At 45.6% G+C, this 27,706-nt stretch overlaps 1 protein-coding gene across 1 annotated transcript in view; it reads left to right on the top strand.

The window, feature by feature from the left end:
• Positions 1–1,043: 1,043 nt before the first annotated feature.
• The window catches only part of B3GAT2 (beta-1,3-glucuronyltransferase 2), a 78,275-nt gene continuing 51,612 nt past the window's right edge, over positions 1,044–27,706 (top strand). The window contains exon 1 of the mRNA XM_022590456.3: positions 1,044–1,643. Coding sequence (XP_022446164.1) covers positions 1,044–1,643 — 600 coding nt within the window. The remainder of the gene's footprint in view (positions 1,644–27,706) is intronic.

Below are 27,706 nucleotides of genomic sequence, written 5' to 3'. Positions count from 1 at the left end.
TTGTCGGCGCTGTGCGGTCCACCCCCAGCACACGAACCCCGCGTCCAGGCGCCAGAGAAGGCATCCTTCGCCCTCTCCCGTCTCCCCTCTCCTCTCACTCTCCACCCGAGGTCTCCCGAGTTTTCCTCACGTGCCTGGGTTTTCCTGACTGGTCTCCAAAGACCCTGTAGCGTTTCAGACAGCTAAGAGCGCGCGGAGACGGGCGAGCGAGCATCCAGCCCCTGCCCGAGGTCGTGGCGCCCGGGGTGGGGGGGACCCTCCTCTCGCTCCCCGCCGGCGGTGCAGCAGCAGCCTCCGGAGCCGGCTGGCCGGGCCCCCTCCCCGCCTCCCCCTCGCAGCCCCTCTCCGCCAGTAGCAGCGCTGCTGTCTCCCCACAGGAGCACTGGGAGGACGCTGGAGTCCGCAGCGCCCCCGCCCCTCGCTTTTTCTTTCTTTCCTGGCTTTGGGATCTTGCTGCCGGAGCCGGGAGCGGTTCTCCGAAGAGCAGAGCGGAGCGAGGGATCGGAGCGCAGGCTTCCGCTGCGGCGCGCGAGCAGAGCTGGGCGTACGGCATCCCCAGCGTCGCCCTCGGTCCTCGCCGCCGGGGCTGGGATGTGACGAAGGAGAGCCCTCGGCGCCTGCCCCCCGCCCTCGAAGGTGCCCCCGGCAGCGCATCGGGGGCCCGCGGCTGGAGTCCCTTTTCCCGCAGCGCCGCGGGACGGCTCCCAGGTCCCACTCTTCGGAAAGAGCGCGGTGGGATCGCCGCCTTCCCGGCGCTCGGCGTAACTCCGGGGCCGGCAGCGCGCGGCTGGACCGAGTCCCGCTTCCCGCCGACTCCCCGGAGTAGGGGCATCGCCGCCCGCCCTGCAGCCCGAGCTCCTCGGCACCTGCGCGGATCCCCCAGGCCCGGCTCCGCGCCCCCGCAGCGCCCCGCTACCCACCCCGTGGAGAGCGCGCGGGTCGCGGCTTCCTGAGCGCGGGCGCCGCCGCCGTCCAAACTGCGCGCTGGGGTCCCCCGGCTCGCCCCGGTCCGGGGCGTCCGAGAGGCCGGGGGAGAGCGCACCATGAAGTCAGTGCTCTTCAGCCGCTTCTTCATCCTCCTGCCCTGGATGCTGATCGTCATCATCATGCTCGACGTGGACACGCGTAGGCCCGCGCCCCCGCTCACCCCGCGCCCCCACTTCTCGCCCTACGCCGGGGGCCGCGGGGGCGCCCGCCTCCCGCTCCGCCGGGGCGGCCCGGGGCGCGGCCGGGAGCAGCGCAACGAGTCGCGGCCGCCGCCGCCGCCGCTGCCGCCCGAGCCGCCGCTGCCCACCATCTATGCCATCACGCCCACCTACAGCCGCCCGGTGCAGAAGGCCGAGCTGACACGCCTGGCTAACACGTTCCGCCAGGTGGCGCAGCTGCACTGGATCCTGGTGGAGGACGCGGCTGCGCGCAGCGAGCTGGTGAGCCGCTTCCTGGCGCGCGCTGGGCTGCCCAGCACGCACCTGCACGTGCCCACGCCGCGGCGCTACAAGCGGCCCGGGCTGCCGCGCGCCACCGAGCAGCGCAACGCCGGCTTGGCCTGGCTGCGCCAGAGGCACGGGCACCAGCGCGCGCAGCCCGGCGTGCTCTTCTTCGCCGACGACGACAACACCTACAGTCTCGAGCTCTTCCAGGAGGTAGCGGCCGGCGCGCCCCGCCGGGAGGGGCGGGCAGGCGGGCGGGAGGGGCCCCCGCGTGCCGGTCCTGACGCCGCTGCGCTGGGCAGTGCTCACCTACCTGGGCGCGCACTCGGGACTCCGGGCGCAGAGCTCCGCAGCCCCCCGCTGGCCCCGGGGGTGGAGGGGGTGGGAGGACCACTGTGACTCGGGGAGGGAGTCTGGCGGGGGCTTTGCTGCTCCCCCGCCCCGACACACACACACCGGCCCCACGATTGGGCCGAGGCGGTGCCGCAGGTGTGAGGCGCGGGGATGATTTCTAGGAGCTGGGCTCTGTCCGGCCTGAGGATGGAGCTCCGTGGGGCCGGGCTGCAGGAGAGACCGGGGAGGGACCCAGCGCACTGGGGGCGGGCTCGGTGGTCTCCGAGGCCCTTCTGCACACACATGTGTGATTCTGAGTCTAGAACCATATCGGGAGGACGGTGGAGAAGGAAACTAAAAATCAGCCCAGAGACACATTTCTCTCGTACAGTCCGCTGGCACGGAAATGGTTACTAGAGAAAACCCTGACTTCTAAGGGGTCCTCCTTCCATCTCTTCCCGCACCCCGCAAAGGCCCTTTCAGACTCTAAAGATGACCCCCTTTAGGAGGAAGCCCTCTGGTAACTGAGTCGAGACTGCCCTGCCCTGTGGTTCTGTCTTTCTGCAGTCCGAGGTATCAGCTGGACTGCCCGTTTCCTTTTCCTTACCCTTCTCTAGGACCCTCTTTGGACACTCTGGCACCGGGCCATTGCATCCTGGTGCCCGCCATGAGGTCCTCGGCGCAGCCCGGCCTGCTGCTGCTGCGATGGCACAGTTTCCCTTGGAGGCTACAGATGCACAAAGCCATCAGGCACCCGGTTAGAACAGGTGTTAGTTCTTGAGGCTGGTATATTGCCGCCTGAGTGTGTGCGCATGCGCGAGCGTTCTGCAAATGAGGCTGGATTGCGTAGTTTTTCATTTTTCTTGTTCCTCTTCCACAAATATAGCGGGAAAAAAATCTTGGGCTTTTTGACATATAGTGGGACTGTTGCCTTCCTCTCCCCCAAATTCCTGACATCCTGCCTCCGAGACGCCATCATCCCTCCTCTTCCGCCAAGTAAACTGGACAATCTGTACGTCTAGAAATCACAAACGTCCCATGCTTTCATCCAGATATCTCAGTTTGGCTTTCATAACCTCAGGACGGAGCTATTCTGTACCTCTCCGGCTTAATTTTTCTGCCTGTGTGGCTTTAAAAATCCATTTCTTAAGGGCAATTGCTACCTTCATTTCTTTTCTTTTTCTTTTCTTTTCTTTTCTTTTTTTTTTTGCGGTACGCGGGTCTCTCACTGTTGTGGCCTCTCCCGTTGCGGAGCACAGGCTCCGGACGCGCAGCCTCAGCGGCCATGGCTCACGGGCCCAGCCGCTCCGCAGCATGTGGGATCTTCCCGGACCGGGGCACGAACCCGTGTCCCCTGCATCGACAGGCGGACTCCCAACCACTGCGCCGCCAGGGAAGCACGCTGCCTTCATTTCTATTCATCCTCTCCTGCTTCATGAATAAAAGGACCAGTCATTGCTCCCATCTTTTCTTTTCATGCTTTCGCGATGAAGGGCTTTCTTCACATGTTCCCTTCCCCCCCGAAGAAATCAATAAGCTTGTCATCTATAGTATGGTCTTTATTATAACCAAGATTAGAGATATCATCTGATGTTTTAAGTTGGGTTCTTATTGTGATCCTGTTTGCGTACTCTTGCCCCCAAAAGACGTGGTTTGTATCCTGAAGCAAAGACCCTTACATTTCAGTACACCATCATTTTAAATCCCAAAGTCTTTTTTTAAAATAACATTTATTTATTGCTTATCATATTCTAGTAGGATCTTAGGTTTAGTTTTTTTTTTTAAACATCTTTATTGGAGTATAATTGCTTTACAGAGTGTGTTAGTTTCTGCTTTGTAACAAAGTGAATCAGCTATACATATACATTATATCCCCATATCTCTTCCCTCCTGCGTCTCCCTCCCTCCCACCCTCATTATCCCCACCCACCCACCCCCCACCCCCTCTAGGTGGTCACAAAGCACCTAGCTGATCTCCCTGTGCTATGTGGCTGCTTCCCACTAGCTATCGTAAACCCCAAAGTCTTTTTTCCTTCTTCTACAACTTGGAAGTTGCCCTACCTGTGAAAATGTGTGGTCTTATGTAAGCAAAATACTGAACATTATTATTAATTAACCTTTTAAGGGGACGGGCTATGAAGAGCCGTGAGTTTCAGTTTCTTCCAGCTTCTAGCCAGTTGGTGTGAGGTATTGGATTGAATTGGCACAGAGTTACCACAGACGGGCAGAGAAACGGCTCAGAACACAGTCTTCCTTTGATGCTTCCCAAACTGAAAGGAAGGCTTGGTGGTGGTGGATATGAAGCAGCAAGAGAAGAATGCAGTAGGGTTTTTTTTATTGGTCCATGGGGGAGAAAAGAGACAGAGAAGATAAAAGAAAGAGGCGAGGGTAAGGAGAAAAAAATAGCTTTGGCTGAGAGGAAACTATATAGGAAAGAAATGCAAAACTTTCAAGACACTAACGTTTTGTACAGTTGGAAGTAATGAAATATTCAAAATCAACTTAAGAGCACGTGCAACTGTTATTTAAGGAGAGGTGCCACATATACAAAATAAACAAGAGAAGGGATTTTTAAAAAAGCATAATATGCATGATACACTTAGAATTTAAGTTCTGTAGCTCCTAGAGGTTCCTCCCAGACAGGCATTTTAGGACTAATCCCTTTCTCACCCACCATCCCTCCCCCAACACAGTGTTTTTGGACAAAGCAGGCATCTCTCTGTTCACCAGGCATCTATGTTGAGACATGCAGTTTTCTTTTACAGCACATTCTTTTCATGGCAAGCAGGATTGCACTCTCTAAAAAGTCAGATTAGTGGAGTTTATGCATCCTTAGTCTTGTGCATTAATGAGCTGGCCTACTCTCCACCAGTTCTAGGAATAATGATTCCATGCGGATTGCAGTCTAGACAGTGCTTTCTTGGAGAAAAGGTAGGACCAGTTAAAACATCTAAAAACTACAGCTTCTTGGGTGGGAGGGCAAATGCTGATCAGGGATGCTGTAGGGCCAGGCGTATATCTAAGCCCTTTCTGGGGTGCACACACAAATTCATTTTTAAGTAATTCACAGTACCTTAGGAAAGAGTGTCCTGAGCTAACCTTCATCTTTTATTCATGGTGCCCCTCATTTCCACGGTTGATGTTAACACAGATAAGATAAAAGGAGGAAAATGAACCAGGTACAAATGAACTCACTAAGCATTGGCTGCAAATGAAGGAAAGTAAAAGCTGAAAGGTCTCCAAATTCAATTAAAGGTGCAATAGGCACCCTGTGTCCAATTATTCCTCCCTGGTAACTGGAATGGAGCTTTCTTCTCCCGTCCAGCTAGCTAATTTTCAGGCTCCCCTTTCGACTGAGCTGTGCCACCAGGAAAGAAATATTTGCATCAGACAATCCTATGCTTAATAGCCAAATCCATTTGCAAATGAAGCTGTGTGAATTGTAGCCGCAGAAGCTGGGCTGTCCGTTGGAGAAGGAGGTGCCTGGAGTTTTCCACGTTGCCAGTAACTCAACATGGCCTCTTCCTGTGGCCTTGATGGGGTTTGGCGCCGTGGCTCACGGGTAATCCTGCTGCCTGCCGCCTGCACACCCCATCGACATAGCTCTCCGGAAACGCTGATTCGCAAAGGATGTACACGGCTTTCATAAAAATGGCAGCCACAGACCAATGGGACTGTAGCTGGTCACATTTTCAATAACGCTCTTGATCAGATGTCTGTCCTTTGCTAGAAAACCTTCCAAGCTCTCTTGAGTTCAAAGCAGCCACTTTTCAGGTGAAGTTACTTTCACCTTGGGAAACCCGTTGAGTTGAAAGGTTAAAAAAAAGGGCACTTTCCAAGCAAGAAAATGAAACTTTTAAAACTTTAAATTGAGCGAGGTGAGGCTGAAAGACAAGCTGACTCTGAAAACACCTTAGGGGCTCAGGAAAGGGCTCAGTTAATGAGACCGGCTTTGGAAGACGTTTCTGGCAAGCAGTGAACTCGAGAGGCCCTTTGTTCGATGCTGTGTTGGGTGCAGTGAAGCGGTTTGTGTGCTGGGAGTGGTGAGGGCGAGTTTGTCCTGCTCTTTTCTGATCATTTATACATATGTTCCTCCCTTTACATGCAGCTCACTGGAGCCCCTAATCCAAAGGATATTCAGATTTACAGTGTTCGGCACTTTCCCCCTAAGTAGTAGATTCTGGATGTATTTCCTAAAAGGAGACAGGAGATCTCCCTTTCCTTTTTCCCCTGACGCAGTTACTTGGTGTAGGATGATTATCTTTTCAAAGTGAAGAAACCTCAAAGATTCTCTTAGGGGGTAGCATCCAATGACGATTTTACCTGAAATGCTCCCCTTGTGTTTTCTTTCTTCCCACCTGAAAGCATGTTAATAGCCACGCCATAAGTCTGATCAAATGTGAGAATTGTGTAGACTGGATTTATAAAACTACGGACAGCTTTCTTAGGCCATCCGTGTTAAATCTGTACATTTTCTTTACTCCCGCTGGATGTACAGTACTTGAGCTGTGGTTCCTTTTGGACAGGGTTCTCCTTGGACACCAGCAGTTTTCATTTGGATTTTGATATTTTAATGGGCCAGAAATAACTCTGGATTTAAAAGGCCTTCTCTCTTCTGCCTCTTCCTATTGTCTTTTTCCCATTCTTCGTCCTCCAACCTACTTTTCACCGATTATTCTGTCTCATGAATAGACATGAAGGCATATCCGGACTGTTGTCGGCTACAATGAATGTGTGTCTTTTAAGCATTTAGACTTTGTCTGAAGCTTCTTGGAAACTAGTGGGCGACTCCGTTTTCTTCCATCTACCCCACTTGCCTCTGGATTGCAGGCTTGTAAATTTTCTCGTGTGAACAGTAATGGAATAGTAATTGCTTTTAAGGCATGCTACAAAAGCAGAATAGAAGAACCGAAGTCGACGGCCTTATTTATTAACTATTCCAGGTGCTACTCAAGTAGTGGGGCTTTTTTGGTACAGAATTCAATAATCTTCAGAGATATCTCTTCAGACCTCTTGGACTCTGATGAAATATTTGCGTGGTCTGCATAAATTAAGATAACATTATTTATCTTTGATTTGCAGTGCTGTTGAAGCATGCCATTCAAGTTTTGCGTAGTTATCAAATTCTCCCCTGAAACAAATAAAATCGTCATACCAATCCCTAGGTAGGTAGGTAGGCTGCTAAGTAGGTAGGTTTAGATTTCCAGTACATAGAAATAAACTAAGATAATCCATTGTTCGTACCAGGTCATTTTTGGGGACAACTTTAAATAAATGTGTAAGATACCCTTTACCATGGATACAAGCAAAATGAGCACTTACTGTGGGCCACGAACCATATTTAGGGTTTTACGTGTATTAGCTCATTTGATCCTCACATCAGCCCCTGAGGCAGGATCTAGTATGGCCCCCATTCTCCACCATCCTAATGCTAATGTTTAGGCATGAACACAGTTCTTTGGTGAGTGCAGGGACTTTTAAAAATACAGCCTGAATCTAATATAGTCGTTACCCTGATCGCTAAAATCAGCGTCCCCCGTTTACAGAAGAGCTGAAGTAGCAGGAAGTGGCTTACAAGGTCATGGAGCTGTTCCAAGACAGGATGGGGGGCCCAGTGCCCCGGTTCTGGAGCCTGCCGTCTGACGCCCTGCAACCCATCCCACTAACGTGTATAGTCAGGTGGGCGCGTGTCATTGTGACAAATAAAGCATCCGATCAGCCGGAGTCCTCTGATACCATTCTAGCTTCTGCCATACTTGAACTCAGGTCTATCTTCTTTTCTGAGCATTTATATTAATTATTTTGTATTGAGATCTAGTTGATTTACTATGTTGTGTTCATCTCAGGTGTACAGCAAAGTGATTCAGTTTTAGATATGGGTCTGTCTTCTGGGCTGTTGTCAACTTCTAATGTTCTCTCTTGACCTTTTCTTCCTGATGTAATTTGATCTTATGAAAATTTTACCTCCTCCCTGTCTCACTAAGAGACCGTTTGACTTTTAGATTATTTTTTCAAGCCAGGTGAAAACTGCCAAGTTAGTGCGTAACCTGTAGTCTTATATGCTCTTGAACTGTATATTCCTGGGAACAGGTAAGAATTGATTTCTGCAAGAAGATAAAACATTAATTTTTTTTCCTCAGTTGATATGTGTACATCAGCAATGGTCTCTGCTGGGCGTGTACCCTGTCAGGGCAGACAGATCGGAGGGAAGAATAATTTTCAGGATAGAATGATGATGGGGGGTGATGCTGGATTGTTCCAGGTGGGCTCAGTGGTTTACCATCAGGACAGAGGAGTGGGGCTGAGGACCTCAGCCAGTCTGAGCTGCAGCTGGTGTGGATGACACACCCCTGCCAGTTGCTTCCTCCCATGGGCGCTGGGGCAGCTCCCCCCACCCCTGGAGCACAAGATGAGCTTGTAGGAACCTTTGAGGTGGTCATTATACTGACCACTGCTGGCCCGCACTCACAGATTCACCAGACAACTCCCTTGTGGGTAGGAGGTTTGTTAATGGTCTGATTCTTCTGGTACTAGAAATTTCCCTGGATTAAAAACAAAATTAGTAAATCCTGAGCTGAGTCTCTTTGCATCCTAGGAAAACCTTGAGGATGGCTGTTCTTTACCAAAAGTCAGATTATTTGGTCTTTTTCCCCAAATAACTAAAAACTCAGTTGTTTTTGCCCCCCCATCTCCTCCATCAGTGGAAAGAGAACTTTAGACTGTATGTGAGTTATGTGCAGGATCTGACCGTCGTTCCTGCCGCCCAAATGGTGGGTATTTGTCAATTGTCTCTTCATCTCTCTAATGAAAGCTGCATGTGCTAAATGCTGAATGTTCGCCATTAACTGGGTTTTCCCTGATCTAAGTGTATTTTAGCAGTGATAGGGTATCACTGTGCCAGATTCCTTGTGCCTACTTGGGCTTAATTAAACATGACCATGTTCAGAAGATATTTGAACGTACTGAATTCGTATCCTCCTCCACTTAACAGATGTTAATTGAGCACCTACTACGTGCCAGGCGCTGTGTTAGTTACTGCAGGGCAGAACACCGCTGTGAACGCAGAGCGTCCCTGCCCTCTCAGATTGAGCATCTGGACCACATCTGCACACTAAGATCAGTGCCTGTTGAGAGAAACGCAGGTGCCTGGGTGGGTAAAGCAGAGGCCCCTGATGGAGCTGTGGGTTGTAGGAGGGAGTGACATGTGAGCTGACACCTAAAGGAGGAGGGCCGGCTGGGGCATGGGGCAGGGAGGAAAGAGCCCTCCAGGCAGAGAAAGCCATGCTCACCAACAGTCTGTGAATTTGGAAAGTGTGGACACAGCAGTGTGAGGGACATGCCTTTACTTTTTTACATCTGCTTTTCAGATCCCCCATCAGGCAAAGCTTTGACCTTTACGTTCTTAATTAGAACTTGGATTAGGTGGGTAGTAAATTAATAGAAAAAAATGTAGATATATATATTTGTCCATCTAGTTGTACCAAGGAGTTGTTAATGTAGACAGTTGTGATTCATTGTGGCAGCTAACGTCACTTTATGTAACGGAGTGCAGCATGTGTGTTGCAGTTCACCGTCTCTCCCGCTAGAATATAAACTCCGTGAGGGTAGGAATTTTCTTCTGTTCACTGCTGTGTCTCTAGTGTCTGGCATTTAGTAAATGCTCACTCAAAACTGAGTGGATTGTAGGAAGCTTTGGAGCTGAGGGACTCTGTTCCCTCCCGAAGGAGGCTGTTCCTGGAAAGGGGCCCCCACACAGAGACTGTCAGTCAGATCACAGCCTTGAAGCCTGTGTGTGGGGCTAGGGTTACACTGAGCCCTTTAAGTAGTAACTGGAAGAAAAATTGGCCCCTGCCCTGACTCTGAGAGCTTTCAGTGCTAAGGAGAGGGGGAGAGAGACCCGTGAACATTAGTGTGTAGCCAGGCGTCCCTGTGGATGCCTTGAGGGCGAGGGGAGGGGTGTAGAGCCCGCGGGGGGTGTGCCCGCTTCCCACGTGTGAGGCTGGAGGCCGGTGGGGGGCTCGAGCGGGAACTTGGGGGTTAAACAGCCCCACGTTCAAGTCCAGCTTCACCGCCCAGAGGTCATGGGACATAGGCGAGGGTTGCCTGCCCTTCTACGATGGCCCCCAGTACTGAACAGAGGTGCCTTATAAACATTTTTTTAACATCTTTATTGGAGTATAATTGCTTTACAATGGCGTGTTAGTTTCTGCTTTATAACAAAGTGAATCAGTTATACATATACATATGTTCCCATATCCCCTCCCTCTTGCGTCTCCCTCCCTCCCACCCTCCCTATGCCACTCCTCTAGGTGGTCACAGAGCACCGAGCTGATCTCCCTATGCTATGTGGCTGCTTCCCACTAGCTATCTATTTTACATTTGGTAGTGTATATATGTCCATGCCACTCTCACACTTTGTCCCAGCTTACCCTTCCCCCTCCCCATATCCTCGAGTCCATTCTCTAGTAGGTCTGCGTCTCCATTCCCGTCTTACCCCTAGGTTCTTCATGACCTTTTTTTTTTCTTCTTAGATTCTATATATATGTGTTAGCATACGGTATTTGTCTTTCTCCTTCTGACTTACTTCACTCTGTATGACAGACTCTAGGTCCAACCACCTCACTACAAATAACTCAACTTCGTTTCTTTTTATGGCTGAGTAATATTCCATTGTATATATGTGCCACATCTTCTTTATCCATTCATCCAATGATGGGCACTTAGGGTGCTTCCATAAACGTTCTTTTCCCCTGCTTCCCTGCGGTGGCTGCCCGGGTGACGGGTCTCCCGCAGAGCTGCGCTGTCCCACTTGGGTAGCTGCCTCTGAGCCCTCTGCTCCTGAAATCTGGACAGAGTTTCTGGAGGTCTGGAGGGGAGGAGGGGGTAGAAGTGCTTGATTTTTCCAAGTTAGTCTGTATCTGGGGGAACTGGGAAATTGGGGATCTGAATTACACCGCTGGGTTAGGACGGTGATTAGCGAGACAGGAGTTAAAGAGAGCTTGTCGATAAAGGGTCCTGGAGGAGGTGAGATGGGAGAGGGTAGAAAGCAGCTTAAGGAGGTTTTAGGCTGGGAGGATGTAGAAGGATGTCCTCCTGCGGGTCAGGAGGTGTGGGGCTGGCTGGGGAGTGTGTGCAAGGTCGCAGGTTGGCGTGCCTGGGTCTCAGAGCAGGGCATACACGCAACTTCCTGCAGTTCCTGGGCGTGTGTGTTAGTTACGGTTGGGGCCCCAGCCTCTGGCGTGGACCTAGGGTGTTGTACATGATAGGTTCTTTCTGGCATGAATGAACGAAACAAAGAGGCCACATGTTACAAAGGAGGACGCAGCTTAATAGGAATGAAATGAATCCACTTTTCAGGCACGTGATTAGAAGCAATAGCTTGATTTTTTAAGGGTCGTCTGCTGGGTGGGAAGGTTAGCTATATCGGGTTCCCCAGCACCTATTGACAGAGGAAGCAGGGAGGATCGACTGGACAGGCTTTCCCTGTGCCCAGGCCCCTCCAGCCTTGGCTGGAACACTGAGGGGCATCAGCCGCCTGGCACTTACGGGGAGGTTCACCCCGAGCTGCTTTCTGGTTTTTCAAATGTTGCTTAAATTTTCATAAATAAAAACATTTTATAGCCCATTTCCTGCCATCCTGGGGAAGACGTAGCTGTTGGAGTGGGGGGTGGTGCGTGCGTGTGTCCCCATCTGTCCGTCCGCAGGTCCCTGGGCACCTTCTGGGCTGTATGGGTGCAGATGGCGCTCTCCTCTCCCTGTTCTTTCTTCGCAGAGTCTGTGCCATGCAGGTTAGTCTCTCACCAGACGTGTGGTCTCACCCAGGGGTCTCTGATATTTTCTGTTCGTATAACTCCTAAAAGAATTCGGTAAAATTACATTCCCTCTAGGATATTTTCAAATTGATGTCTACATTTTAAAAATCATTTAAAATTGCTGCAAAGCACGTGATTTCCAGTGTATTATAGTGGATCACTCTGTTGTACATCTGAAACTAATAATAATGCAAATCAACTATACTTCAATAAAAAAAGGTCTCTGTAGGATTGAGTTAACATTACAATTAGGAGGTGTAAACAAGTCATCAAAACAACATAAATGTTACAGAGTTGGATAATTAATTAAGTATAAAAGCTACATTTCTCGGAACTTGACTTCTTACTGAAATAGATGAAGCATTTTGTTGCTGTTGATACATACTTTGTATCATTGTTGAGTGTTGCTTATTGCTAGAAGGAGGTGGGGTTTAGCAGAAGTTTGGTTGCCATTGGGTCACCCTTGTTTAGATGACGAAGTAAATAAGGTGGAAAGCATTTTCTTCTTGCAGAGTTCTTCACGTTTTTGAACCCTCAAGTTCTAAGCCGAAAGTCATGTTGATCTCTTAGCAAAAATGATTTTAATAATCTATTGATGACATTCGTTCAATTTTGTTGAAAAAAATCATGTCGAAACATTCTGTCTTCTAAAAGGACTTATTACCCATTCATTAGAGAGGTTAGTTTTCTTCATAAGACAGCAGTATTTCTAACTGCCTTTGTTTGGTCCTGGAGCATATTTAATATGATCCAGGATGGATATGAAGCTGGAGCAGGCCAACTGGGACAAGGATGGATGAAAGGCAGGAACTGCCCCTCCATCCAAGGAGATTTAGGGGAGCATATGGAGGGTGGCCCAGGGGTTGAGAACGTGTCCCCTTAAAGGTATCTGTGCTCACATGGTCCATGAGAGTCTTCGTAGATGCCCGAGGCCCAGGCACCCCCAGCCTGAAAACTGCTGTTTTGGTAGAAGGAGCATTAAGTTAGGAACTGGAAACTGTGGGCTCCAGGCCCGGCCGAGCCAAAGCCCTCGGCCCTCAGCCCTCGTGACCGCAGGGGTGTTGACCCTTTGCTGTGTGCTAGGCCCCATGTTAGGCGTTGAGATGTTTAATTCTCCTCATGTGTCTAAGGAACCAGGGTGTCCTTTTTACAAATGAAGAGAAGCCTTACTATTCAGCTTCCTCACGGGCCTGGGGGTGACGTGTACAGTTGTAGGGACTCCGTGAGGGGATACATGTGTCACGTAGGTCAGAAGGGCAGCTTCCCAGCCCACCTGGACATCTGCTATCCCGGGGGTCTGGCCCCAGGAGCTGGGGAGAGGCTGCAGAAGACACGATGCCCCAGCGCCCCCTGCTGCCATGCCTGCACAGCCCCAGCAGTCGGCCGACGGGGTCCACGTGTGGACACGTTATCATCTAGATAAACTCGATGTTGCAAGACTAAAATGCGTGTCCTTCTTAAAGGTCAAGTGACAGTTTGGGGATATTTTTGTAACTTTGAAAAGTTCCTCCACTGCATCTGTTCACGCTGGCGAAAGTGCTCGAGGCGTCGTTGGGAAGTCTCTCTGCCAGGGGAGCTGCAGCCTCGCTTTGCAGAGAAGCCCGGGTTCCCACTCTGCAGAGAGCTGGGGCGTGGGGCTCTTGCTAATTGCCTTTGATCCCTGCTGGGCATACTCAAAAGACAGGTTTTATGCTCTTTACCTGTTCTGGTGTTGCCTTTCCCCTCTGTTTAGGGATTTTAAAAAGATTTAAAAACAGAAACATAATAAGAACCTGCTGTATGGCACAGGGAACTCTACTCAACACCCTGACATGGCCTGTATGGAAACAATCTAAAAAAGGGTGGATATATGTACATGTATAACTGGTTCACTTTGCTGTACACCTGAAACTAACACAACACTGTACATCAACAATACTCCAAGAAAAATTCGTTTTAAATAATTTTTTTAAAACCCCCAAAGCATTAATATAAAGTCGTGTTGACAATGCTTGTGGTGTCTATGGGTGATGACTTGTGGTTTTACGGCACTCCAGAGTTTCCTCTGAAAACCAGTTGATGGCCCTGTAGATTAAAATATAGGCATTCATTTGGTTGCTCTTGGAAATCCGGTGACATTTAAAAGCAAACACCTATTCTCTGTTTCTTGTTATGTCTCTCTTCCCTCCTTGTCAAGGGCCGTGGGGCAGAAACAAAAGTTGAGTATGCGTATTAGAATTTTTATTATGGTAAAATATGTATAGCGTGAAGTTTACCATTTTAACCGTCTTTAAGTGTGCAGATCCGTGGCATTTGAGTACAGCCACTCTGTTGTGCAATCATCACCTCTGTCCATCTCCAGAACTTTTTCGTCATCCAAACTGAAACTCTGTACCCTTTAAACAATAACTCCCCAATGGCCCTCCCTTCCAGCCCCTCATAACCTATAATCTACTTTCTGTCTCTATGAATTGGGCTATCCCAGGTACCTCCTATGAGGTAGAATCATGCAATATCTGTTCCTCGGGGTCTGGCTTATTTCACTTTACGTAATGTCTTCAAAGTTGATCCACATCGTAGCACGTATCAAAATTCCATTCCTTTTTAAGGTTGAAAACTATCCCGTTGTAGGTACGGACAATATTTTGTTTATCCATTCAACCACCAACAGGTACTGGGTTGTTTCCACCTTTTGGCTGTTGCGAACGCATCTTTGAACGTTGGTATACAAATATGTGTTTGAGTGTCTGCTTTCAATGCTTTTATGTGTACATATGCAGAAGTGGAAACTATGGTAATTCTGTGTCTAAATTTTTGAGGAACTGCCATACTGTTTTTCCAGCTGTTGCTTATTTTTTATAATAGACAACCTAAGGAATGTGAAGTGATATCTCATGGCTTTGATTTATATTTCCCTAGTGATGAGTGATGCTGACCATTTTTTTCTTGCGCTTGTACTATTTGTATATCTTTTCTGGAGAAATGTCTATTCGTGTCCTTTGCCCATTTTGGAATTAGGTTTGTTTGTTTTTGTTGAGTTTTAGGAGTTCTTTATATATTCTGGATATTAGTCCTATATCAGATATGTGATTTGCAAATATGTTCTCCCATTATGAGAGTTGCTTTTTTATTCTGTTGATAGTGTCCTAAAGTTTTAAATTTTGATGGAGTTCAGCTTATCTATTTTTTTATTTTGTTGCCTGTGCTTTTGGTATCACGACCAAAAAAATTGTTGCCAAATTCAATGTCATGAAGCCTTCCGCCTGTGTTTTCTTCTAATAGTTGCAAAATTTTAGCTCTTTTGTTTAGGTAATTAATGTTGATTCATTCTGAGTTAATTTTTGTACACAATATTACATGGTATCTTTTGCATGTGGATATCTAGTTTTTCCCAGCCCCATTTGTTGAAAGGACTGTCCTTTCCCCATTGAATGGTATTGGCACCCTTGCTAAAAGTCATTTGACCGTATATATGTGACCGTTTATTTCTAAGCCCTTTATTCTACTCCCCTAGTCGATATGTCTGTCTTTATGCCAGTTCCATACTATTTCGGTTACTGTTGATTTCAAGTAAGTTTTAAAATCAGGAAGTATGGGTCCTTCAGCTTTCTTTTTCAAGATTTTTTGGACTATTTGGATTCCCTTACGATTCCATTTGATTTTAGGATGGATTTTTCTATTTCTGCAAATATCACCGGAGTTTTGATGGGGATTGCATTAAATGTGCAGATTGCTTTGGGTAGTATTGGTATCTTGACAATATTAAGTCTGTGAATCCATAAACATGAGACATCATTCCATTTATTTATGCCTTCTCTAATTTCTTGCAGCAGTGTTTTATAGTTTTCAGTGTACAAATATTTTGCTTCCTTGGTTAGGATTCTTTTTTTTTTTTTTTTTTACATCTTTATTGGAGTATAATTGCTTTACAATGGCGTGTTAGTTTCCGCTTTATAACAAAGTGAATCAGTTATACATATACGTATGTTCCCATATCTCTTCCCTCTTGCATCTCCCTCCCTCCCACCCTCCCTATCCCACCCCTCTAGGTGGTCACAAACCACCTAGCTGATCTCCCTGTGCTATGCGGCTGCTTCCCACTAGCTATCTACCTTACGTTTGGTACTGTGTATATGTCCATGCCACTCTCTCGCTTTGTCACAGCTTACCCTTCCCCCTCCCCACATCCTCAAGTCCATTCTCTAGTAGGTCTGTGTCTTTATTCCTGTCTTACCCCTAGGCCCTTCATGACATTTTTTTCCTTAAATTCCATATATATGTGTTAGGATACGGTATTTGTCTTTCTCTTTCTGACTTACTTCACTCTGTATGACAGACTCTAGGTCCATCCACCTCATTACAGATACCTCAATTTCGTTTCTTTTTATGGCTCAGTAATATTCCATTGTATATATGTGCCACATCTTCTTTATCCATTCATCTGATGATGGTCACTTAGGTTGTTTCCATCTCCGGGCTATTATAAATAGAGCTGCAATGAACATTTTGGTACATGACTCTGTTTGAATTATGGTTTTCTCAGGGTATATGCCCAGGAGTGGGATTGCTGGGTCATATGGTAGTTCTATTTTTAGTTTTTTAAGGAACCTCCATACTGTTCTCCATAGTGGCTGTACCAATTCACATTCCCACCAGCAGTGCAAGAGTGTTCCCTTTTCTCCACACCCTCTCAAGCATTTATTGTTTCTAGATTTTTTGATAATGGCCATTCTGACTGGTATGAGGTGATATCTCGTAGTTTTGATTTGCATTTCTCTAATGATTAATGATGTTGAGCATTCTTTCACGTGTTTGTTGGCAATCTGTATATCTTCTTTGGAGAAATGTCTATTTAGGTCTTCTGCCCATTTTTGGATTGGGTTGTTTGTTTTTTTGTTATTGAGCTGCATGAGTTGCTTATAAATTTTGGAGATTAATCCTTTGTCAGTTGCTTCATTTGCAAATATTTTCTCCCATTCTGAGGGTTGTCTTTTGGTCTTGTTTATAGTTTCCTTTGCTGTGCAAAAGCTTTGAAGTTTCATTAGGTCCCATTTGTTTATTTTTGTTTTTAATTTCCATTTCTCTAGGAGGTGGGTCAAAAAGGATCTTGCTGTGATTTATGTCATAGAGTGTTCTGCCTATGTTGTCCTCTAAGAGTTTGATAGTTTCTGGCCTTACATTTAGGTCTTTAATCCATTTTGAGTTTATTTTTGTGTATGGTGTTAGGGAGTGATCTAATCTCATACTTTTACATGTACCTGTCCAGTTTTCCCAGCACCACATATTGAAGTACTGTCCTTTCTCCACTGTACATTCCTGCCTCCTTTATCAAAGATAAGGTGACCATATGTGCATGGGTTTATCTCTGGGCTTTCTATCCTGTTCCATTGATCTCTCTTTCTGTTTTTGTGCCAGTACCGTACTATCTTGATTACTGTAGCTTTGTAGTATAGTCTGAAGTCAGGGAGCCTGATTCCTCCAACTCCATTTTTCGTTCTCAAGATTCCTTTGGCTATTCGGGGTCTTTTGTGTTTCCATACAAATTGTGAAAATTTTTGTTCTAGTTCTGTGAAAAATGCCAGTGGTAGTTTGATAGGGATTGCATTGAATCTGTAGATTGCTTTGGGTAGTAGAGTCATTTTCACAATGTTGATTCTTCCAATCCAAGAACATGGTATATCTCTCCATCTATTTTTTTTCCTTTCTTTTTTTTTTTTTGTGGTACACGGGCCTCTCACTGTTGTGGCCTCTCCCGTTGCAGAGCACAGGCTCCAGACGAGCAGTCTCAGCGGCGATGGGTCACGGGCCCAGCCGCTCCGCGGCATGTGGGCTTCTCCCAGACTGGGGCACAAACCCATATCCCCTGCATTGGCAGGCGGACTCTCAACCACTGCCCCACCAGGGAAGCCCTCTCTCCATCTATATGTATCATCTTTAATTTCTTTCATCAGTGTCTTATAGTTTTCTGCTTACAGGTATTTTGTCTCCTTAGGTAGGTTTATTCCTAGATATTTTATTCTTTTTGTTGCCATGGTAAATGGGAGAGTTTTCTTTTTTTTTTTTTTTTTTTTTGTGGTACGCGGGCCTCTCACTGTTGTGGCCTCTCCCGTTGTGGAGCACAGGCTCCGGAAGCGCAGGCTCAGCGGCCATGGCTCACGGGCCCAGCTGCTCTGCGGCATGTGGGATCTTCCCGGACCAGGGCACGAACCCATGTCCCCTGCCTCAGCAGGCGGACTCTCAACCACTGTGCCACCAGGGAAGCCCGGGAGTGTTTTCTTGATTTCACTTTCAGATTTTTCATCATCAGTGTGTAGGAATGCCAGAGATTTCTGTGCATTAATTTTGTATCCTGCTACTTTACCTAATTCATTGCGTAGCTCTAGTAGTTTTCCGGTAGCATCTTTAGGATTCTCTATGTATAGTATCATATCATCTGCAAACAGTGACAGCTTTACTTCTTCTTTTCCGATTTGGATTCCTTTTATTTCCTTTTCTTCTCTGATTGCTGTGGCTAAAACTTCCAAAACTATGTTGAATAAGAGTGGTGAGAGTGGGCAACCTTGTCTTGTTCCTGATCTTAGTGGAAATGGTTTCAGTTTTTCACCATTGAGGACGATGTTGGCTGTGGGTCTCTCATATATGGCCTTTATTATGTTGAGGAAAGTTCCCTCTATGCGTACTTTCTGCAGGGTTTTTATCATAAATGGGTGTTGAATTTTGTCGAAAGCTTTCTCTGCATCTATTGAGATGATCATATGGTTTTTCTCCTTCAATTTGTTAATATGGTGTATCACGTTGATTGATTTGCGTATACTGAAGAATCCTTGCATTCCTGGAATAAACCCCACTTGATCATGGTGTATGATCCTTTTAATGTGCTGTTGGATTCTGTTTGCTAGTATTTTGTTGAGGATTTTTGCATCTATGTTCATCAGTGATATTGGCCTGTAGTTTTCTTTCTTTGTAACATCCTTGAATGGTTTTGGTATCAGGGTGATAGTGGCCTCCGAGAATGAGTTTGGGAGTGTTCCTCCCTCTGCTATATTTTGGAAGAGTTTGAGAAGGATAGGTGTTAGCTCTTCCCTAAATGTTTGATAGAATTTGCCTGTGAAGCCATCTGGTCCTGGGCTTTTGTTTGTTGGAAGATTTTTAATCACAGTTTCAATTTCAGTGCTTGTGATTGGTCTGTTCATATTTTCTATTTCTTCCTGATTCAGTCTTGGCAGGTTGTGTATTTCTAAGAATTTGTGCATTTCTTCCAGGTTGTCCATTTAATTGGCATAGAGTTGCTTGTAGTAATCTCTCATGATCTTTTTTATTTCTGCAGTGTCAGTTGTTACTTCTCCTTTTTCATTTCTAATTCTATTGATTTGAGTCTTCTCCCTTTTTTTCTTGATGAGTCTGGCTAATGGTTTATCTATTTTGTTTATCTTCTCAAAGAACCAGCTTTTAGTTTTATTGATCTTTGCTATCATTTCCTTCATTTCTTTTTCATTTATTTCTGATCTGATATTTATGATTTCTTTCCTTCTGCTAACTTTGGGGTTTTTTAGTTCTTCTTTCTCTAATTGCTTTAGGTGCAAGGTTAGGTTGTTTATTTGAGATGTTTCCTGTTTCTTAAGGTAGGAGTGTATTGCTATAAGCTTCCCTCTTAGAACTGCTTTTGCTGCATCCCATAGGTTTTGGGTCGTCATGTCTACATTGTCATTTGTGTCTAGTTATTTTTTAATTTCCTCTTTGATTTCTTCAGTGATCACTTCGTTATTAAGTAGTGTATTGTTTAGCCTCCATGTGTTTGTATTTTTTACAGATCTTTTCCTGTAATTGATATCTAGTCTCATAGCATTGTGGTCAGAAAAGATACTTGATACAATTTCAATTTTCTTAAATTTACCAAGGCTTGATTTGTGACCCAAGATATGATCTATCCTGAAGAATGTTGCATGACCACTTGAGAAAAATGTGTATCCTGTTGTTTTTGGATGGAATGTTCTATAAATATCAATTAAGTCCATCTTGTTTCACGTTTCCTTTAAAGCTTGTGTTTCCTTGTTTATTTTCATTTTGGATGATCTGTCCATTGGTGAAAGTGGGGTGTTAAAGTCCCCTACTATGAATGTGTTACTGTCGATTTCCCCTTTTATGGCTATTAGTATTTGCTTTATGTATTGAGGTGCTCCTATGTTGGGTGCATAAATATTTACAATTGTTATATCTGATTCTTGGATTGATCCCTTGATCACTATGTAATGTCCTTCTTTGTCTCTTCTAATAGTCTTTATTTTAAAGTCTATTTTGTCTGATATGAGAATTGCTACTCCAGCTTTCTTTTGGTTTCCATTTGCATGGAATATCTTTTTCCATCCCCTTACTTTCAGTCTGTATGTGTCTCTAGGTCTGAAGTGGGTCTCTTGTAGACAGCTTATATATGGGTCTTGTTTTTGTATCCATTCAGCCAATCTGTGTCTTTTGGTGGGAGCATTTAGTCCATTTACATTTAATGTAAGTAATGTAACTTACATTAAATGTAAGTTACATTAAATGTAAGTAACTTACATTTAATGTAAGTTAAATGTAATGTAACTTACATTAAATGTAAGTTACATTAAATGTAAGTCCATTTACATCACATATCGATACATTTATCGATATGTATGTTCCTATTCCCATTTTCTTAATTGTTTTGGGTTCGTTATCGTAGGTCTTTTCCTTCTCTTGTGTTTCTTGCCTAGAGAAGTTCCTTCAGCTTTTGTTGTAAAGCTGGTTTGGTGGTGCTGAACTCTCTCAGCTTTTGCTTGTCTGTAAAGGTTTTAATTTCTCCATCAAATCTGAATGAGATCCTTGCTGGGTAGAGTAATCTTGTTTGCAGGTTTTTCTCCTTCATCACTTTAAATATGTCCTGCCACTCCCTTCTGGTTTTCAGAGTTTCTGCTGAAAGATCAGCTGTTAACCTTATGGGGATTCCCTTGTGTGTTATTTGTTGTTTTTCTCTTGCTGCTTTTAATTTGTTTTCTTTGTATTTAATTTTTGACAGTTTGATTAATATGTGTCTTGGCATATTTCTCCTTGGATTTACCCTATATAGGACTCTCTGTGCTTCCTGGACTTGATTAACTATTTCCTTTCCCATATTAGGGAAGTTTTCAACTATAATCTCTTCAAGTATTTTCTCAGTCCCTTTCTTTTTCTCTTCTTCTTCCGGAACCCCTATAATTCGAATGTTGGTGCGTTTAATGTTGTCCCAGAGGTCTCTGAGACTGTCCTCAGTTCTTTTCATACTTTTTTCTTTTTTCTGCTCTGTAGTAGTTATTTCCACTATTTTATCTTCCAGGTCACTTATCCGTTCTTCTGCCTCAGTTATTCTGCTATTAATCCCATCTAGAGTATGTTTAATTTCATTTATTGTGTTGTTCATCGTTGCTTGTTTCATCTTTAGTTCTTCTAGGTCCTTGTTAAATGTTTCTTGCATTTTGTCTATTCTATTTCCAAGATTTTGGATCACCTTTACTATCATTATTCTGAATTCTTTTTCAGGTAGACTGCCTATTTCCTCTTCATTTATTAGGTCTGGTGGGTTTTTATCTTGCTCCTTCATCTGCTGTGTGTTTTTCTGTCTTCTCATTTTGCTTATCTTACTGTGTTTGGGGTTTCCTTTTTGCAGGCTGCAGGTTTGTAGTTCCCGTTGTTTTTGGTGTCTGTCCCCAGTGGCTGAAGTTGGCTCAGTGGGTTGTGTAGGCTTCCTGGTGGAGGGGACTAGTGCCTGTGTTCTGGTGGATGAGGCTGTATCTTGTCTCTCTGGTGGGCAGGTCCACAACTGGTGGTGTGTTTTGGGGTGTGTGTGGCCTTATTATGATTTTAGGCAGCCTCTCTGCTAATGGGTGGGATTGTGTTCCTGTCTTGCTAGTTGTTTGGCATAGGATGTCCAGCACTGTAGCTTGCTGGTCGTTGAGTGAAGCTGGGTGCTGGCGTTGAGATGGAGATCTCTGGGAGATTTTCGCCATTTGATATTACACGGAGCTGAGAGGCCTCTTGTGGATCAGTGTCCTGGAGTTGGCTCTCCCACCTCAGAGGCACAGCACTGACTCCTGGCTGCAGCACCAAGAGCCTTTCATCCACATGGCTCAGGAGAAAAAGTAGAAAGAAAGAGAGAAAGAATGAAAGAAAGGAGTGAGGGAGGGAAGGAGGAAGGAAGGAAGGAGGGAAGGAGGGAAAGAAAGAAAGAAGATAAAATAAAGTAAGATAAAATAAAATAGTTATTAAAATAAAAATAATTATTAAGAAAAAAATTTTTAAAAGAAAAAAAAACGGACGTATAGAACCCTAGGACAAATGGTGAAAGCAATGCTATACAGACAAAATCTCACACAGAAGCATACACATACACACTCACAGAAAGAGGAAAAGGGGAAAAAAATCATAAATCTTGCTCTCAAAGTCCACCTCCTCAATTTGGGATAATTCGTTGTCTATTCAGGTATTCCACAGATGCAGGTACATCAAGTTGACTGTGGAGCTTTAATCCGCTGCTTCTGAGGCTGCTGGGAGAGAATTCCCTTTCTCTTCTTTGTTCACACAGTTCCCGGGGCTCAGCTTCGGATTTAGCCCCGCCTCTGCGTGTAGGTCGCTGGAGGGCATCTGTTCTTAGCTCAGACAGGACGGGGTTAAAGGAGCCGCTGATTCGGGGGCTCTGGCTCACTCACGCCTGGGGTAGGGAGGGGCACGGAGTGTGGGGCGAGCCTGCGGCGGCAGAGGCCGGCGTGATGTTGCACCAGCGTGGGGCGCGCCGTGCGTTCTCCCAGGAGAGTTTTTCCTGGATCCCGGGACCTTGGCAGTGGCAGGCTGCACAGGTTCCTGGGAGGCGGGTGTGGATAGTGACCTGTGCTCGCACACAGGCTTTTTGGTGGCGGCAGCAGCCTTAGCGTCTCCCGCCCGTCTCTGGGGTCCGCGCTTCTGGCCGCGGCTCGCGCCCGTCTCTGGAGCTCATTTAAGCAGCGCTCTGAATCCCCTCTCCTCGCGCACCAGGAAACAAAGAGGCAAGAAAAAGTCTCTTGCCTCTTCGGCAGGTCCAGACTTTTACCCGGACTACCTCCCGGCCAGCCGTGGTGCACTAACCCCTTCAGGCTGTGTTCACGTCGCCAACCCCAGTCCTCTCCCTGCGCTCCCACCGAAGCCCGAGCCTCAGCTCCCAGCCCCACCCGTCCCGGAGGGTGAGCAGACAAGCCTCTCGGGCTGGTGAGTGCTGGTCGGCACTGATCCTCTGTGCGGGAATCTCCCCGCTTTGCCCTCCGCACCCTTGTGGCTGCGCTCTCCTCCGCGGTCCCGAAGCTTCCCCCTTCCGCCTCCCGCAGTCTCCGCCCGCGAAGGGGCTCCTAGTGTGTGGAAACCTTTCCTCCTTCACAGCTCCCTCGCACTGGTGCAGGTCCCGTCCCTATTCTCTTGTCTCTGTTTTTTCTTTTTTCTTTTCCCCTACCCAGGTACGTGGGGAGTTTCTTGCCTTTTGGGAGGTCGGAGGTCTTCTGCCAGCGTTCAGTAGGTGTTCTGTAGGAGTTGTTCCACGTGTAGATGTATTTCTGGTGTATCTGTGGGGAGGAAGGTGATCTCCGGGTCTTACTCTTCTGCCATCTTCCCCTCGTCTCAGGATTATTCTTAATTATTTTGTTCTTTTTGGTGTTACCTTTTAGGGGTTTTAATAAGTTAGTTTTGGTCTCTGTCCTATATCTGAAAAATATTATCATATGCTACTACTAGAACTAGAAAATCCACGACTGAGGGAAACTTAAGGCGCACGGAGCAACATAAGTAGATCTTAAAAATATGGTACAGCATAGAAAAAATGGTTAAAAAAATCTATTCCACAATGCTATTTTTTAATGTATATTTAAAATACAGCACACAAAGTATTACTCATTTCATGAGGACACACACAAATAAAATAATTCAAGATTTTCTGAGTTGTGTTCTGTGGAACAGTGGTATCTGGTGAGACATTTCTAGGCATGATTTTAAACGACTTGATTCTTGTTCATATTCATATTCAGGGCTGACCTTAAACATGCATCAGAGATTAAACTTGTACATCCTGAAACACAGAAGGAAGGGCACCCTTTAATCCAGGCCTGGATTTGTGGAGTTTACTTGGTGCAGTTTTTCCTAGAAAATAGGTGTCTTTTGTTTGTTAAACATGTAGGAAAAGGGTTTCCCTGGTGACAGGTCCCAGTGTCTAAGCCAAGGTTGGTGAATCTCTGCCCCTGAGCAACATGGGATGATGGTGATGATGACGGCGACAGCAGACATCAGTACAGCACTTATCTATGTACCAGAGTCATAAGAGCTTTACACTTTTAACTCATTTACTCTTACAAACAGCCCTATGAGATGTTGCTAAAATGTAATCATACCCACTTATATATATGGAAACAGACACAAAGAGCCCTACTCACGTGTCTGCTACCACACAGCTAATTAGTGGTGAAACTGAGATTTGAATGCTGAGGGCAGGGGGTCACAGCTCGAGCTTTTCACTTTGCTTTTTCTCTGTTGCCTGTCTCGAATTCACTTATTTTTTGTTTGTTTCGTTTTGCCCTTTTATTTCCTCCCTTCCTTTATTTTTATTTTTGGTTTTTTTTTTTTGGTTTTTTTTTTTTTTTGCGGTACGCAGGCCTCTCACTGTTGTGGCCTCTCCCGTTGCGGAGCAACAGGCTCCAGACGCGCAGGCTCATTGTCCATGGCTCACGGGCGCAGCCGCTCCGTGGCACGAACCCGTGTCCCCTTCATTGGCAGGCGGACTCTCAACCACTGCGCCACCAGGGAAGCCCGCTTCCTTTATTTTTGATTTAATTTTTCTTCTTTTAAAAAAATTATTGAAATGAAAAGTTAGATCTTTAATTTTTCTATCTTCTTTTCTAATATATGCGTAAAGCTATACACTTCACTCTAAACAGTGCATCCCACAAATTTTGACTCTGTGCTTTCGTATTGTTCATTTCAAATATTTTCTAGTTTCTACTGATTTATTTTTCATATCTTTCTATAATTTTATTAAATCATTCAAAGTATGTTACTTAATTTCTGAATACTTAGTTTTTTATTGTCTTTGGTTTTGGTTGCTAGTTCAATGCTTTGTGGTCTGAAAACATAGTCTAGTTTCACTCAATTGAAATTTATTGTGATTTGCTTTATATTCCAGCATATGGCTGTCTGGGGGCATGTTCCATGTGTGCCTCAAAAGAATGTGTATTCTGCTGTTGTTGAGCATAGGGTTTTATAGATGTCAGTTAGTTGAATGCTGCTTAAATTCTCTGTATCCCTACTGACATTTAGGGAGCTTTCTCTGTCAAACACAAAGTGAACTGTGTTAAAATTTCTCACTATGATAGTGAATTTTTCTTTCTCCTTTTCAACTTACTTATTTTCTTCTGCATGTATTTTGAAGCTACGTTATTTGGTGCACACACCTTCAGATTTGTTATTTTTTTCTTGAAGAATTGATGCTTTCATCATTATGAAATGACCCTCATTATCTCTGGTAATCTCTTTGTCTTGAAAGCTACTTTATCTGATACTAATATAACCACGATAGCCTTCATATGCATGCTGTCTGCACGGTATTCCTTTTTCCATCCTTTAATTTCATCCTATCTCTGTTCTTTTAAAGTGTGTCTGTTGTAAATAGCATAATGTTGGTTCTTGCTTCTTTATCCATTTTGCTTTTCTGTTACTCTTCTCCCAAGTTAAAGACCTAACACACGTGCTACAAGTAATGAAGTCCACGCTCCACAACAAGAGAAGCCCGTGCTCTGCAACAAGAGAAGCCACCACAATGAGAAGCCCGTGCACCGCAACGAAGAGTAGCCCCCGCTCACCGCAACTAGAGAAAGCCCGCTCGCAGCAACAAAGACCCTACACAGCCAAAAATAAATAAATAAAATAAATAAATTTACTTTAAAAAGACTTAGCATGGGGCTTCCCTGGTGGCACAGTGGTTGAGAGTCTGCCTGCCGATGCAGGGGACACGGGTTCGTGCCCTGGTCTGGGAAGATCCCACATGCCGCGGAGTGGCTGGGCCCATGAGCCATGGCCGCTGAGCCTGCGTGTCTGGAGCCTGTGCTCCACAACGGGAGAGACCACAACAGTGAGAGGCCTGCGTACCGCAAAAAAAAAAAAAAAAAAAAAAAGACCTAGCAGTCTGTAACAAAGCCTTATTTAAATAACCCCTGTTGTGACTCTTGTGTGAGTAAAGAGCCTCTGTATTTTGTTGTAAGTTGGACTTTCTAAATTAGGTTTCCTTTCAAGACTCACCTATATCTTTACTTTTGACCAAAGTAAAGATTGGTCATGATAACCGATGGTCTTTGTAAAATGACCTTTTACTGAGGCTACAGAGAGTTTAACTTACCGTTCTAGGGAATGTCCTATAGTATTCTTCCTTTTCAGTATTTTCTGGGAGTGCTTAATAACTTCTATAACCTTAGAGGCTTCGCTCCCTGTTCCTCTTTTATTCATTTATCACATGTTCTGAATGTTTTCTACCAGGAGAACCTGAACATTGTTTTCTTTTCCTTAGTTTTCAGGTACAGGTAGAGTTGATGTTACTTCCCAGTTCTAAGCTGCTATCAGCATCGTCCTGCTCAAGTTTCCTCCCTTGTTCTATTGTTTGTTTCCTTTTATCCTTATCTTCAGGCATCTATTCTAATACACATGCTGTGAATTGTTTCATTTGTATGTGTCCTGTTGAAAACCATAGTGTTGTGTGTGCAGTATTTCAGATGTATATAAGTGGCATTATGGAATATATTTTTTTCTATTTTTCCCTGCTGTACCATGTTTTAAAAGATGTATTTTTATTGCAGTATGCATCTCTAATCCTCGGCTCCTGTGAAGCTTTTTTTTTTTTAATTGGAATTCTCATAACTGCTCTGTTTACTTGGGAAATTAGAATTTGTCATGAGGTACTCCGCTGTGTTGATCATCATAGCACTCCGGTGCTTTATTAATTGGCGAAAAGCTCCAGACCTGCTGCTAAGAGACTAATTTAGTCAAAGACTCTACCAAGATGAAAAGTTCCCACTTTCTTGTGAATTCGGTGATCACTGCAGAGATGACCTGTACCTCCAGCCCTGGGACTAGCTCCCTGGGGAGGATATGCCCCTGACACCTTGGCCTCCTCCAGTCCCGTTCACATCTCTGTTGGAAGCCTTAGGTTTGTCTTCATAAAAGCATACCATACTTTTCTCTGGTTCAACAGTTAAAGCTTTTATAACGCTGGACCAAACTAACAGCCCCAAATAGGTACATCTAGAGAGCTATTGTCAGGGAATGTCACTTGGGGCATCAGTGTGAAGAATCCTATATATTTTTTGAGACTTCTGGTCCAAGAACATGGGGAGTGTAAGAAACAGGAAACTTTTGGCTACAAGTTACAAACCCCAACTGAAACGACAAAAAGTTGGCTTAAACAATGAGCACGTACATAGTCTCCTTTTATTAGCAGAATAATTAATTATTGACCACCGCAGCAGCAAACCCGGACCTCTGAGAAGCTTGATACAGTAGAAGCTTATTGATGGTCCCGCAAAGTTCGCTGGGGGTTGGCGACTCTCCTGGGTCAAGTTGGTGATGCAGACACCCCAGTGCTTCCATTTTGTCACTGCACCGTCTGTGACACATGGCTCCTAAGATCACCCTGGTAAGTGAGGAGGGCTGGTGGATTGCACCAGTTGTTTGTAAGGACCAGAGTCAGTCACATGGCTCCATCCTAACTGCAAGGGATGCGAAGACATGGGGTCTTCCTGGGAGGCCAGGAGGAGGATCTGTAGTGAACAAGGAGCCACATTCCCATATCAGGAAGCCCAGATGGAGAGCAGGGTTCAGGGCTGGCTGAGTTAGTCCCATCTGTCTGCGTGTTGCCACCCTCAGAATGTCAGCTTTGTGTTTCCACTCTTTTCCTCGCAGTTACAAAATGGCTGCTGCAGTTCCAGCCATCACATCCAGACATGGCTGTGTGCTGAGCTCCTTGGGAGTGGGGAAACCTTTCCCAGAAGCAGCCCAGCGCATTTCCTCTGATGACCAGAACTGCCAACATTCAACGTCATCACTGATAAGTCAGGATTTACCCCTGACCTTGAGAGAGGGCCACCCTCTCCTCGGTCATGT

This window comes from Delphinapterus leucas, chromosome 12 (assembly GCF_059928025.1).
Source record: "Delphinapterus leucas isolate spDelLeu-1000000601 "Yukka" chromosome 12, BTC_Dleu_Yukka2, whole genome shotgun sequence".
In the NCBI taxonomy this organism is placed as follows: Eukaryota; Metazoa; Chordata; class Mammalia; order Artiodactyla; family Monodontidae; genus Delphinapterus; species Delphinapterus leucas.
This window is presented reverse-complemented; position numbering and strand designations above follow the sequence as displayed.